The 15,768-nt window shown below is 45.5% G+C and overlaps 1 protein-coding gene and 1 long non-coding RNA gene across 2 annotated transcripts; one reads left to right on the top strand and one right to left on the bottom strand.

Moving 5' to 3' along the window:
* Positions 1 to 1,411: 1,411 nt before the first annotated feature.
* LOC123065766 (uncharacterized) lies at positions 1,412 to 3,292 on the bottom strand. Its single transcript, XR_006431137.1, has 4 exons — positions 2,487 to 3,292; positions 2,298 to 2,413; positions 2,035 to 2,126; positions 1,412 to 1,619 (listed from the first exon to the last, which is right to left on the bottom strand). It is a non-coding gene; the product is annotated as an uncharacterized lncRNA (long non-coding RNA).
* Positions 3,293 to 14,461: 11,169 nt separating this feature from the next.
* Positions 14,462 to 15,531, top strand: LOC123065765 (expansin-A8). Its single transcript, XM_044488985.1, has 2 exons — positions 14,462 to 14,642; positions 14,740 to 15,531. Exons 1-2 carry the CDS (start codon positions 14,519 to 14,521, stop codon positions 15,363 to 15,365), a joined length of 750 nt encoding a protein of 249 aa, XP_044344920.1. The 5' UTR covers positions 14,462 to 14,518; the 3' UTR covers positions 15,366 to 15,531.
* Positions 15,532 to 15,768: the final 237 nt, after the last annotated feature.

Below are 15,768 nucleotides of genomic sequence, written 5' to 3'. Positions count from 1 at the left end.
ATATTACCTTCCAGAATGATAAGATCAATGGTGATAGTTAATAGGAGGAACAAATAATATAGAGAAAGGTGTAATATATTAAATTTACTTTGTTGCATTACAAAGAACATGACTCCAAGGATTACATGTTTTGGTACTAACAAGTAATAGCCAATCCTGGACGTTTGATTCAACATCTCAACTATTCTAATACATAATGTTTGAAACATTGACACCGGAAATGATGTCCTAAAATATAACATAACACTATCTAGTAGGAATGCCATTCCCAACCTTGCAATCTGCATCTGAGCCATCCATCATCAAAATATCTTAGGAACCTACAAAAATAAACGAATGAGATCAGTAACTTCTGGTAGAAAAAATGTCAATAGAGCAGAAAAATTTAGAAGACAACAAACAAAAGTTGAAGGCTATGCAATAATTAATCCGACTGCATGACCAATAATTTTGAACTTTTTTGTGGTCTTATCAACTGGTCAGATTTTGCACTGGTGATAGAACTACAATTACAAATTACCTAGCAGAAATTCCTACTTGGCGCCTGTGGTGTTCTAGGTTTTAGTGCCGAGAATTTTGCATGGAACCAGTGTTGGTAGGATTCACCAGTTGTGATTTGAAAACTATATTTTAAATTACACATACACAGACTACACTTAAATGTAGTAAAACACAAGCAGTCGTCACTGCCTGGAACAATCAGTTTCTGTAACCTGAAGATACAACATATGTATTGGTAATTTTGAGGACCACAAACCAATATTTCAAATGTAAGTATACTGACATTAATGTTGCTCCATAGATAAACTGTGATCTCCATAAGCCAATACCATGGTTAGAATGGAGAAGTCATCAAAACATCATTACTCACACAAAGGTCTCCAGACCAAATGGTTCTCTAAATACGAATTCTCTTAAGATAATCTAAAATACTGAGAAATTTGTGCGCTTTGCATTGCCAATCTATTTAACTAATAGATAAACTTTGTCAGGTGAGATGGTTCAGTATTTAAACTAAGAGATTACTATCAAAATAGAAGCTACTTTTTCAATAGTGATTAGGTTTTTTGACGAAAAAATTGCTGCAAACTTGCATACTGTGTAGACAGTTTCATACATGTACATGCATCTAACTTTTCCTACTTGACTGAACAACTATACTGGTACAAAATGGATAGCTGCAATTACTCCTAGTAATATCCGTATATCTTCTGGCTGCTGCATCTTGCATTGTACTGTAGGAATATGGCTAAGTTGCTATCAAGAAGTATAAATTAATAGACATACGAGAAATAAAAACCCATAGAGCGCCACGAAAAAAACTACAATGAATGCCAACCACTAATCATAGACGCATTAATGCGGCATTAGAAATATGAGCGGACAAATCAGTCTAGGTGACTGAGCTATGGTACTGGATTATCGTACGGGATGAGGCAGATGACTAACTGATGGTGTTGCACTACAAACCATCACTCTAGAGTGGCTGTGCCACATCTGTACATCTCGCAGTCGTCATGCCACTCTTGTGCATATGGGAGTGGCCGCACTGCTGCTGTGCATCTGGGAGCCGCAACCGAACCTCCGCTTTTTTCAGCCCATCGAGTAGGCTCCTGTCCCTGCACTATTTAGACATAAATTGGAGCTCAAAATCATTTAATAATCTACATTAGACAAACTTTCTAGTTACCTAAGAATTACAATGCCACACATTAGACTCTTCGAATGCACAGATAATTAAGGAACCAACAGAAGCAACAACATGTAAAAGAAACACATCATCACATGGGCATCTCTAGGAATAGAAGGGGAATTTTGTTTCTAGAGAAGTGAGATCCAAGATGTTTACAGAGAAATAAAACGAAATTAACATGGCACCATTTGATATTTCAAGACCAAGCTAGTACAAAAGCTGAATAAATATTTCAGAAAATACATCAGAGGAGACCTATGTAATGACAATCTAAATAAAAGCAAATCTAAGTAATGGTTGAACAATTTTTGTCAGTACTTCCCAAGTTAAAGAAACAGTACCCATGCGCCTTTACTGCCAATGTGGCATATCATATAATCAAGAGAATTTGATCCTTATCACCACTCAGCTCCCTAATTGTGTACCATTTGTCCTGTCATTGGATAATGGATCATCAATTCCTATATGAATGTACAAAATATGGGACTAGACAAAAGTTAACACTGTATAACAGACATATGATGGCACACTTGACTCGCTGGACCAGTTAGTGTAAAAACTACGAATGTCTACTAAATAAGAATTCTACGATAAGTAAACTGACATGTGTTAGTGGCCTTCTGAACCAGGGGATGGTCAAGGGTGTATCAAGGAAGCAAATGAGTTGCTCCACTTTCTCCAGTGTAGTCGTAAGCTGTACATATCCATCCGCCCATGAATCTGTATGCAATTAAAGCAAGTGAATCCTCACACAATCAGCCAAGGCAAGCTAAAAGTTTTTACACAATCTTACCTATCTGTGCATCTATTGTCAACAGTTTGAAACCACACGTGTAGGATAATTTCATACCAAACCAAAATCATGGTTACTGCAAGTATTCAGAGACTGACAAACTGTTAGCTGACATCTTACGGGCACAAAAACCGCAAGGGGAAAATCACATAATGAGATACACGTGGACAAATAATTAGATACAGCTGACACAAATCTCCCCGTCATGGAGTAGTACAACTTCAGTGTGGAAGTGGTTTGCAGAGCTCGGAAATTTCGTTCCGAAGCCAATGTCAATACAGCCTGGAGCTCCTCCAGATCCTCCAGAACAGAGATGTTTTAGCTTGAAAACAGAAGGGGAAAAGCATCAGCAGCTAAAATCATACCTTTGGGTTGCATTATGCCTTACGGGCCTATAAAGCACTGTGTTTTTTATCCAAACTGTAGTACAGATTAACCGTCAACACAGCCAACGCGGGACAGCACCGTCATCCGCGATCCAGCAGCAGCGCGATACAAACCAGAGGCGATGGAGCCGCCCCGGTGACCACATGTCACTAGGGTTGCTGCGGGGCGCATGCAAAGGTGTGGAGAACGTCGCCCCGATGGAAAATCAGAGGAGAGGGCGAAAGGGAATCCGGGCCTATGAGCGACGGGCGTGGGAGATCGCCGGTTCTAGCTGGTGAGGTGGCAGCAGCGATCAGAGGAGATGACCGAGGGGAATCCGGGCCTATAAGCGAGAGCGTGGGAGAGCGTCGGATCTAGCCGGTGAGGTCGTGGTTGAGAGGGAGAAACCAAGGGACAGGGGAGAGGGAGAGGGCGCATAGAAATTTTGGCTGCGTGATTTATTTCTTTTTTGACATGGGTTGCGTAATATTTGGACAGGGAAGCCCGGATGTGGGTGGGAGGTGGGCACGGCTATTTCTCAGGGAATGAGGAGGAGCGTGGTGCGTGGGAAGTGGGAGATTAAACAAACAACACTTATTACCACATCGTTGGTAGACATGTGTTGGTATAGGGGGGTTCTCGTTGTAGTGGTTATTCTTGTTGGAGTTGGGCCTTGTGTTCTTCTTGCTCCAAAATTGCCTTGAAGCAAGAGCCATGTGCTCATGGTAATCATATTTCGTATCTTCAGGGTTACTCTCCTCTTCTTCCTCTTCATCCTCTTCTTCCACACCAACCTTGGCCTTCAAGGCAAGGTTGGGCTTCTTTGCTCTTTGAGAACGCAAGACCGCATTGTCGGCGCCTCGGCGGTCTTGTCCAAGATCCTCATTGCCACGAACTCATCCAACACTTCACTTGAGGACAAGGTGTGTAAGTCCGGCCTTTGACGGATGACGGAGGGCATGGCCTTGTGGTAGGGCATCATGGCCTTGAGGAACTTGCGCTTGATCCAATTGCCATCCGTATCCTTGCTCCCATGATCTCGGAGTGAGACCGCAAGAGTGGTTAATCTCCGGTAAAGCTCATGAGGTTCTTCATCTTCATTCATTGCAAACTCATCGGCTTTGTCTTGCACCACTTCATAGTTGGAGCGTTGAATGCTTGCGCTTCCCTTGTAGAGGGAAACAACATGGTGCCATGCTTCCTTGGCCACGGTGAAGGGTCGGAGATGTGCAATATCTTCGGGTGGAATTGCATCTTGGAGGATGAAGAGAGCATTCTCATTGAATTGATCATCCGCGGCTTCTCTAGGGGTGAAGTTGCTTCGGTCATGCGGATAGAAACCTTCTTCAATGATTCTCCAAAGATTAGTTTTAACATGGTTTAAATGACACTTAAAGCGATAGAACCAATCATCAAAATCCTCATTTTTCACAATCTTAGGGGGATAACCGACATGATTTAAATGAGTAGAGGGAACCGGTCCTCCATAAGTAAGTGGAGGTTCACATGGGCAAAAGTGCCACTACCATTTCTAACACTAGACAAAGGAACTTTCTCACTAGTAGCTTCCCCCTTGTCGGAGTTAGCATCCGTCACCTTGTTAGTGGGATCGACAACTTCCAACAGTGTGGTGTATAATTTGAGACCATCAAGAAAGTTCTTAAGCATGCCTTTGACCTCGGCTGTCATGGAGGTTTTCAATGTGTCCAAAGCCACATTGAATTCCTCACGTGAGACCGAGGTTCCCCCATCGGCTGTAGATGAGGACGGAATCACACCGGGGTGCTCCTCCTCACCATCTCCGGTGTCAACCATACACCTCGGACGACAAAGTCCTTATAAAGAGACGAGGCTCTGATACCAATTGAAAGGATCAATATAGTTGACTAGAGAGGGGGGGGGTGAATAGGCAACTAACATTTTTTAGCTTTTCTTTACAAATTAAACTTTGCATCAAAGTAGGTTGTCTAGATATGCAACTAGGTGACCAACCTATATGATGCAACAACAATAAGTACACAAGCAAGCAAAGGATATAACACAAAACAACTTACACAAGTAAAGGTAAGAGATAACCATGAGTGGAACCGATGGAGACGAGGATGTGTTACTGAAGTTCCTTCCCTTTGAGGGGAAGTACATCTCCATTGGAGCGGTGTGGAGGCACAATGCACCCCAAGAAGCCACTAGGTCCACCGTATTCTCCTGACCCCCTCACACAATGCGAGATGCCGTGACTCCACTATTGGTGCCCTTGGAGGCGGCGACCGAACCTTTAGAAACAAGGTTGGGGCAATCTCCACAACTTAATTTGAGGATCCCAATGACACCACGAAGCTTCACCACAATGGACTATGGATCCGCAAGGGATTAGAGGGGGAATCAAATTTCTCTTGGTGGAAGTGTAGATCGAGGCCTTCTCAACCAATCTCTAGAGAATCAACAAGTTTGATTGGCTAGGGAGAGAGATCGAGCGAAAATGGAGCTTAGAGCATCAATGGAGCTTGGGGATGGAAGAGGTGGTCAACTAGGAGAAGAAGACTCCCCTTATATAGTGGAAGAACAAATCCAACCGTTATCCGCCAACTCAGCCCGCGACACGCGGTACTACTGCACCATACAAGCGGTACTACCACACGGGCCTGCGGTACTACCGCGGTGCACCACGGTACTACCGCTGGCACGGCACGGGCCAGGACTAGACCTGCTGTGCAAAGACAGGGAGCGGTAGAACTGCTGGCGCGGTACTACCGCGCCCCCTTGCGGTACTACCACAAGGCAGGGATAGTCAAGGCTGAGAAGGCACGGACATAAAAAATTATATCCGTGACTACTCCCGCTGAGTTTAGGTCTATGCGAAAATCCGTCATGGTACTACCGCAAGCCTAGCGTGGTACTACCGTGTAGGGCGCGGATGTAAAAAATTACATCCGCCCCTACTTCCGCTCGTGCTGCTGTGCCTGGCCAGAGCTCACGGTACTACCGCGTAGGGCACGGATGTAAAAAATTACATCCGTCCCTACTACCGCTTGAGCAACTGCTCCTGGCCTGAGGCCACGGTACTACCATGCAGGAACCCGGTACTACCGCAAGGGCCAGCGATAGTACCACTTTGGGGAGCAGTACTACCGCCTGTCTCAGTTCAGCAACAATAGGTATCCTTCATTTTGTAGAGACACGTAGAGACGGAGGATGCTCCAAAGAGCCAAAGGAAAGGTGGTGCAAAAAGGAACAAATGTGTACGTGAGATTCCACCCAAACCTTTCCAACACGTACCCCTCTTAATAGTACGGCTTTCCTATGACTCAAATCCACCGAAAAGAAACGTAGAGGAACACCTTCTTCAATAGTCTTCTAGGGGCACCAAATCGTCTTGTGTTTAGACATGATATATCTGAAAAGCTCAATGCACACGATTAGTCCGCAAAAGCATTGTCATCAATCACCAAAACTACTAAGGGATAAATATGCCCTTAGACAAGGTCAATAAGATGTCCGCAGGTGCTTGCTGGATGGTTACCAGTCTCTTGGGTTGTCCTTATGGCCTGACTTGTCTTTGTCGATTTGGTGGTGCACGTGGTCTTTAGCTAAGTTACTCTCGTTGGGGTGTCTTTGCGATGTATTGGTGGTCGTTAGGTGTTGGGTTTGGTTGTCAGGTTGCATGCTATGAGAGTAGTGTACGTGTGCTTGGTCTGTATCGGTTTTCGTCCGGTTTTCCGTTAATTAACTGGGCTATTCTCTTTTGCTTAATTAATCGATGAGGCAAATCTTTTGCCTCCATTTCGAAATAAATAAAATAAAACAAGACTATACTATTTTTTGAAAGATCAGGCAGGTTGCCGGCTTCATTGATTTAGAAGGAGAGAGCGGGAACATGTTTGATCAAATGATCACATGGGTGTAAAGGAAAAACAAAAACCAAAAGGAGCTTAAAACAAGATTATACTAGAGAAGGGCATCTCCAACGCCGACCCCCAAACCTTCCGCAATCGTCTGGACCGAGGAAGCCATCCAACGCAGTCTTGTACCGGTCCACGAAGTAGTCCGAGCGCGATTTCTCTCGCAAACCGGAGACAAACGTGTGTGTGTGGGGGGGGGGGGTTGCGGGACTCTGGACACGTGAAAAGCCGCTCCCGCCTCCCTTGGCCCACCCAAAAGAAAGGCGGAGACCATGCTTTTGTAGCATCCCACACTGTTTCCGCGCCAAAATCCCGCACTCTCTTCTTCCACTACTCACCGCTTTTCGCCCAATTCCCGCTATTTTCTCCCGCCTTCTCCTTCCCTCCGCCGCCAATGCGTGGAACCGTCGGAGAACCTATCAAAGATGGAGCCGGCGGAGGTGCCGGAGGATCCGAGCATCATGCTCGCCCAGAAGATCATCTTGGCGACGCGGTAAATTCGCCGAGTCAAAGCGAAGGCCGCAAAGGAGGAGAAACTCAAGAAGCGGTTGGCCGCCGGTGGGCCTAGTGGTGGCGATGGGCGTGGAGGGTGTGGTGGACGAGGCGGTTGGCGAGGCCGTGGCAGACGCCGCCAGACGGGCGCTCCCACAGTACAGATGGCGCCATGGCCGGAGCCTTACAAGCCTACGTACTACTACGCTGCCAAGCAGCTCACAACCATCGCTCGTACGGTTCCTTACATAGTCGATGTTAACGTGGTGCCGCTCTTCCTCGAGTATTCTTTGTCGCAGCTCGTCCGGGTGAGGATGGCGGGCGGGGAGCAGATGGGTGCCCGCACGCTGTTTGCTGCAATGCCAAGAGCGGGGGAGCAGGCGTACGACGCGGACAGGAAGATGCTCGACATCATCCACGGTGGAGGTGAGGGAGGAGGAGGAGGCTATGAGGATGGGCAGGTGGAAGACTCGGATCCCACCCAGTTCGGCAACTCCTTGATTGGAGAGCAACTGGCTAAGATTGTCGTCCGAGAGGGCAGAAATGTCGGACTGTCGGATTGATTTTCTTTTGAGTTTGGGCATGTAAAAACTAAAGGTATTTGCCTCTTTTTTAGTTATGATCGGGGATGCGATCCGCCGCGGGTGTGATCCAATACGTTGTGTGGATCGGAGTACATTTGAATTTAAATTTACTAGCGGGATACGATTGGATAGCTGCCTCCCGCATGCGTGTCCGGACTAGTCGCCCTGTCCGCAGACGAATGCGGGGAAGAAATCTGCGGGTTGCCATTGAAGATGCCCAAAGAGCATCTCTAGCAGACCCCTTAAAACACACGAAACTGTAAAATAACCGCCAGTTTACAGTTTCAAACAGAAAAAGCGAGCCGAATAGAATCCGTAAACGACCCCGACCTATAAATTTTTTTAAAGGGCGCGGAAATATCCATGCCAAACCCGTGAAAATAAGGATTTCGGAGCCAACCTGAAAGGGCCCTGTATATGCGAAAGACAGTTGGCGGGAGTCCAACTGCCATCGGAGCCTTCATGGCTCGCTCCAGGCCACCGCTCCGTTCGTCCCCGGCTGCCGCGCTGCTCATCCGAGCCGCCGCCCCGTCCGTCCCCGGCCACCGCGCTGCTCATCCGGGCCGCCGCCCGTCCGTCCCCGGGGGTACGACGTGTATGCACAGGCATGGGAGCCCGCTGCCAGCTACGCCCGCGAGATGGTGTGCCTCTCCGCAAGGAGTCCCTCCTCCTCGCCATGAGCCTCTCCCACCTCGTCCCCCATTCCCCTTCCTCGCAGGACGAATGGCTAGTTGGCTACAGCCTGCGCGTACTGCTCTTGCTCATGGTCAACGGACGAATGGCTACAGCCTGCTCGTACTACGGTCAGTGCAGGTTAAGCTGAGGCGTTTGATTACTAGTTTCTCAACCTGCCAATTCTTCTCGGGCACGCTCAATTTTGCACCTCATCTGTCCTCTTGTATGTGTGGATTTGTTTGGGACGGAGGTGGAGATGGGAACAGCCTGAGGAAGAGAACGGAGGTATATTAAGAGAATATTCATTTTTACGGGTTGATTATACGGGCTCTGTTCGACCGGAGTTAAAATCAGCCCTTATAATGTGTTTTTCTCGGCCCGTAAAACACTTATATGGGTCGCAGTTTTAAGGGGTCTGCATCTCTAGCAGACCCCGCAAATCTCGCAAACCCGCATAAGTCCGGCGAGTATATGGGTTTGGCCCAATTTTCTGGCCAGAACAAAGCCCGTATGCTCGTCCGACCCGTAATTTTTTTTACCGCGGCCCGCAAACCGCCCAGCAGAAGTGGTATATCTACGGGTTTGGGGGGGGGGGTCGAAACCCTATCCCTCCGCTGCCGTGTTCCACCGCGATTCTCCACTGCCCTCTCGCATTTCTCGCCGCCGACGAGCCCGCACCCGCCTCGAAACGCCATGTGGAGCTTCGGTCGCGGCTCCAGCAGTCGCCGCGACCCTGAGCGCGAGCATCATGTCCGCTCGGACGACACGAGGAAGCGCGGGGCCAAAAAGTGGATGAACAGGGGCCTCTCGCCGCCGTCGAGGTTCCTCCATCGCGAGACGGATGAGTGCAACTGTCAGCAGGCCGCGGGGTCCTCCGCGGCGGGCTCCTCCGCCGTGGGCTCACCTGCGTGGCGCTCTTCCTCTTCCGGCGTGAGGCTTCTCCCCGTGAAGAGGGAGTGGTCGGAGGAGCTGGAGGAGCCGCAGGAGCCCGAGGAGATTGTGCGCCGTCGCGTCGTTGGGCCCGAGGACTTCGTTGCCGATGTTGACACAGTCGCGGCCGCCATTTCCGAACGCAGCTTGCGCGAGGAGGCGGAGCACCGAAGCCACCACGAGGAGCTCGAAGACCTCGTGTTCCAGCAGGCAGTCGCGGCAAACCTTGCCGCCAAGGAGAAGGACAACGAGTGGAGGCGCATCCGCGAGGAGCAGAAAGAGAAGTACATCAACCTCGGCAGCTCTGACGAGGAGGATTGAGCTCCTCCACCGCGTCGTCCATGGCCGCGAGCTCGCCGCCGTGAGATCCCCACCCCCTACTACTAGTAGTGAATGTAGTATGTAATATGAACTAGTGTTTGTAATGAATTAGTGTTTGATCATGTAGTATATGTAGTATATGATGAACTACTATGGTTGATTTCTCCCGCAAACCTTTTTTTCTTCAAATTATGCAGTTTCATATATGGTTTTTGTTTTGCCGCGCACGTTTTCAACCCGCAAACGAGATCTTAGTCGACCTGTAAACGGCTTATGCTGGTCGGGATTTTGCGGGGGTCTGCTAGAAATGCTCTAAGAAGCTAAATGGGAGGCCAACAGTACACCCGTGGCAACGTTAGCCTGAGAAAGCCACATGAATGGGTCATTGGGCAACATATTCGGTGCAGGCATGCAACCAAACTTGATGTATCTATCGAGCGCGGCTGAGTGTGCTCGGCGGAGCGCAGCTGTTGTCGTCCTGGGCTCACTGAGGTCGGGTGAACAGTAAATAGGAAAAACATACTTTTGTGTGAAATTTTGATAAATGTTTAATAGCTGCAAAATTTCACCACCATATGACATTCGTGAAAAATTGTAGCGAAAAAAATAAAATTGATGCTCTAAAACATAATTTTCAAGCGCATTTTGAAGCACCGATCTTGTTTTTTTGCCACATTTTACATGAAGGCCATTTGGTGATGAAATTTTGCAAGCTATGAAAATATTTGCTAAAGTTTCATAAAAAAAATTAAATTTCTTTCATTTTTTTTATTTTACTGTTCACCCAAGCTCATATAAACTCAGGATTAGAACATCACTTTGGATGCTCGGGCACAGAAAGAAATACAACGGTCAAACAAACATGAAACACTTGGCCTATCTGCTCGTTGCTTTTAGTTTTTGTGCCAATGGCGCATCGAGTCCTCATAGTTTGCGTGTGACTTGAAATACTTAAAATACTGCACTGAGGGCGCAACGAGATTATTGATGAACGTTGCTCTATGTATATTCTATTCCAAAATGGAGACATACCTTCGGCCTCTGTGTCTCCCGATGCACACATCCATATTATTTAAAAAGATCCATGTTCAAAATACAATCTCAAACAATGCTACGAAACACATAAAAAAAGTTGTCACAACGGGTGAAATAGGATAAGATGACTAGATACCGGCGCTGTATCTTATGCATCTGGAATGGTTCGTGAATCCCTGTATCCTCGACCGGCCGATCGTCATCCCAAGCACGCGATCAAAATCGGAAGGAAATTGCAAATACACGCTCGCAACAGCTCTTAGTTAAACCTGCTTATTTGCTAATAACCTCTCGGCCAAAGCGCCTCTGCTTATTTGCTACTGGTTGTAAGTATCCCATCGACCATCTTTCATCGGCTGCACCAAATATCTATAAGCTCCTTGTGGTCCATATGACTGAGTAAGGAGCACGTACGGATCCTAGCATACACCCTGAAGATAACCTGCAAAAAAATTATGACAGTTTGTCTATTAAAGGCAACATCATTCCGTCAATCCCATATAACCCGAAGTAATGCACACACTCTAACTCGAATATGTGCCGCAAGCTTAGGCTCTACCCCGGTTAACCAAGTCCCAAATAAATTCGATAACGTGGGGGTGGAGATACGTTAAAGGACGCATGAATGGTCTAGCATAGTAATTTAGCAAGTGGGCATTGGATAAAAATTGTTGTATTGATTCGTCCTGATCATAAAAGCAATGTCAATTACTACCCTCGTAACTATGCTTTACCAAGTTATCCTTTGCCAAAATTACTCCTTTTGAGCAAGTACAATAGTGAGCTTTTAGCCCGCCTACATGACACTTTTGCCTATGTGAAGAAGAGAGATGTGAAAAAGCAAGGGGAATGAGCTCTCATGCAAGAGCCTAACTACATACACATTCCTAAGTAAATGCAATAAATGTAAAGAAATAGATAGAGAGAAGATAGAAAAAAGTACTAATGCAATAGCCAACTTTATAACCCATATTATTGTATGAGTGCATATAGATGATGGCTATAGATGACATGGCGGTTCCTTATAGCCATCACCTGGCTATATTATTAACCATGCTCTTATGCGCCATCCTCTATAACACTATGCTCCCTAGTTTTAAAGAGCTCACCTTCAATTGATGTCTTCAATTGTTAATTGGGTGATCCGATTTTACCGGGCAACAATTTCTCAAAGCTCTCTCATTTAATTCTACTATACTATACACTATGCTTCCTAATTTTTAAGGCCTCACAATTAGTTGAGGTCTTCAATTTAGAATTGGGCCACCCAATTTTAATTGGGTCATCAATTTCTCAAGGAACTCTCCCACTCAATTCTTTTAATTCCATATGTTTCCTAATTTTGATGCTCTTTCATTCGATTGAGGTTCATTTTTAAATTTGGGTTACGATTTTGACTGGGTCAACGATTTTTCAAATCAGTAAGCAGCAACCGGCCTATAAAAATATATCAATCCCACGCGCCCACCCACCACCCAGAAAAAAGAAGTGCCACCATGTGATACTACATCATCATTATAGTACATGCACCTATGCCAAAAATTTCCCACATAATATATGTTGGTTAGCGAATAACACAAAACCATACCATGAAAGGCCCAACAAATCACTGCATTATAAAAAAAAACATTCCATCATCTCCCCACCCGCCAAACTAAATATTCTATCATTCCAAATATAAGGGGCATTTTTTTTTTGTAAAATCACGTTTCTTTAACTTTGACCAAGTTCAGAGAAAAGAATATCGAGATCCACAATATTAAACAAAAAAAGTATGAAAATTCATTTGATGATGAATCTAATCATACTGATTTGATATATTTGCCTACAAATTTGATCAAACTTAAAATGTTTGACTTTTCAAAAAAGTAATACACGTTATATTTTGAAATAGAGTGAGTAATTCTTTTTAAGTAACCCAACAATACCAAAGGCACAACAAAGCGCGCCCAACCCTTCTAGTAGTTACTATTCGACAAGCCTAGAAAATAAAATCCGTTTACCATTTTTAAAGGTGATGATCTTGCCGCATCTGCTGGTTCGCCTTCAACAATTAAGCACATAAATAGTCACAGAGCAGGTAAGCCATAGTTAAATAACCTTACTCTTTGATCATCACAATTCAAGAGTGCCCTAGTAACCCAAATTATCTAAAAAATCCATCTCTGCATCCGAGCTCATCTGCACCCGCGCTGACAAAAAAAAAATCAAAACAAATAGCAGAAAAATTCAAAAAATTCCATTTTTTTTGTGTGGCAGACAATTTGATGCGTGAGGCCCGCTCCAATTTTTAAATCATTTGGACATCCGAGGAGCTCTCTGCAAAAAAGACAAATTGGAGGTTTGTAAAAATGTTTACTATTTGTGCACTGTTTTGGTCTGATTTGTCTTTTTTGCTGAGAGCTGCTCAGATGTCCAAATGACTTGAAATTTGGAGCAGGCCTCACGCATCAAATTGTATGCCGCACAATTTTTTTTTGGAATTTTTTGATATTTTTTTTTATTTTTTATGAATTATTTTCTAACTAGGTGCAGATGAGCCTGAACACCGAAACGCCCTACTCAAATTATCTTCTTTTTACAATTCTCGATGCCCCACCAATACTACTGTATCATTCTTGTGAGATCATCACAAACGCCTGGCGGCAATTTGAACTCACTCATAACATAATTCAGGAGTGCTTGAGAAACTGAATCAGAATATCTTTTGCACTTTTTGTAATAGTGATATTGCCATATTGGCAGACCCATGTGCGTTATTTTTCAGGACTAATCAAGTGCGAACTGTCACATGCCTGATTGTTGATCGGTGGACTAAAATGTACTTGCACATGATTACCCAAGACTCTGTTAGGCTGACATGCATGCATGTTCTAACTGAAGGTCACGGTGGTTATGGGGTTGACTATGGATTGTCTACACGATTAGTTGATATGTGTACACCTGATACAGTACAATAGCGTTCACACGTAACCTCACGAGAGCATGACGATTAGCATCAGACTGTCAGATATGCTCACAAACTGTACGCCGAAAATGATTGCAGTGCAAGCAATGACGTTCTGACAGTTCAGAGTTTGAACATTCATTCTAGTGTTAGACCCCCAAAGAGGATTGAGTATTCGAAACAACTGAATAGCGTCACGGAAATGATTTTCGCTCAACCGCCTAACAGATCGTCGCGCTGGTATTGCTGAATTATGATAAACTTGAAAGGGCAACGCGAATCCTCTTCACTGGTTCAGGTATCATTCGATCAGCATAACTGAATGTCTCTAAAATAAAACCGAAGACGAATAGTATCAGAAGCCTGTCTTTTTTTCTCTCATAAACATTATACCTCACGATCTAATAGAAGTTCATACCTCTTCGGAGTACCAAGACATCACATCCACTAAGAAATGTGCTATGGAAAAACGGCACATGGGTATGATTCTGTTTAATCCGCGTATCCGTGTCTTAAGTCTTAACCGTCAAGAGCCAACGGCCATCCTGAGCAAATCAAGGCATGTTCATCCCAATAATTGTTAAGCTGACCAATCCTAACGAAAATCATCACATAGAAAATCTCCACAATCAATCAAGCTTATAATCATTAGCAACCAACACGCAAGCTCTGATGATCTGAACACTATAAATAGGGACGCCATTACCATTGCAAAAGCACAAGACAAAAACCTTGAGGACTTGCCTGCCTAGCTATACTTACTAGGCGTACTCTGAAATTGAAATGGAGACTCCTTCTCTGCTTTTTCTCACCACCTTGTTGGCCTTTGCATTCAAGGCCTCCGTTGCTCAATGGACGCCTGCATATGCAACATTCTACGGCGGCAGCGACGCGTCAGACACCATGGGTAATGTTTCTTTTACGCTTGAGCTGCATGCATTATTTGGATGACGCACATCCTTGATCTTCTTACTAAGCAGGACGCAACTTCCACTAAAATGCAGGTGGTGCGTGCGGGTACGGGAACTTGTACAATGCTGGGTACGGGGTTAATTCAGCCGCGTTGAGCACGACGCTCTTCAACAACGGCGCATCATGCGGCATGTGCTTCACTATCACCTGCGACGCTAGCAAGACGCAGTCGTGCAAACAGGGCACGTCCATCACCATCACGGCCACCAACTTCTGCCCGCCCAACTACGCCCTGGCCAGCGACAACGGCGGATGGTGCAACCCGCCGCGGCAGCACTTCGACATGTCGCAACCCGCGTGGGAGACCATCGCTGTCTACCAAGCCGGCATTGTGCCCGTCAACTACAGGAGAGTTCCCTGCCAGAGGAGTGGGGGCATGAGGTTCACCATTAACGGGAACGACTACTTTGAGCTCGTGACGGTGGCAAATGTCGCCGGTAGCGGCGTGGTGTCCCAAATGTGGATAAAGGGGTCCAAGACTGACTGGATGGTAATGAGCAGGAACTGGGGTGCCAGCTGGCAGAGCAATGCTTACCTCAACGGCCAGAGCTTGTCCTTCAAGGTACAGACCGACGACGGCCGGGTCGTCACGGCCGACAATGTTGCGCCATACAACTGGTGGTTCGGTGGCACCTACACTTCGTGGCAGCAGTTCTAACATCTTGCGAGGTTGATGATTTCATTTGTGGGTACTCAAATAAACAGGCCCGATGATTTCATCCGAGGCTATATCTCCTATTTTGTTTCTTTGTATCTATGTTTTGCTTGTCCAAGTTTGTGTACTTAGCTTGCCTTAATTCTCTTGTGGCATAAGATCATAAGATTATATGTGTGTGCCCAACATCTCAAAAGTAAATTTAAATGGTTCTGAAGAATATTGCATTCTATGAGGATTAATATGCAAAAGATATTCACTCAATTTAGAAGTGCAGGTAAAAATTTATAAAGGTTTGAACATGTAGGGGTTTACTATAAAAGTTACAAAGATTAAATTGGTGAAAATTATTAAATAAAATAAGGGATATGTGGTGGCTTCTAATTGGCTAGTTCTGGTTCGAGGC

Source organism: Triticum aestivum, chromosome 3B (assembly GCF_018294505.1).
Source record: "Triticum aestivum cultivar Chinese Spring chromosome 3B, IWGSC CS RefSeq v2.1, whole genome shotgun sequence".
In the NCBI taxonomy this organism is placed as follows: Eukaryota; Viridiplantae; Streptophyta; class Magnoliopsida; order Poales; family Poaceae; genus Triticum; species Triticum aestivum.
This window is presented reverse-complemented; position numbering and strand designations above follow the sequence as displayed.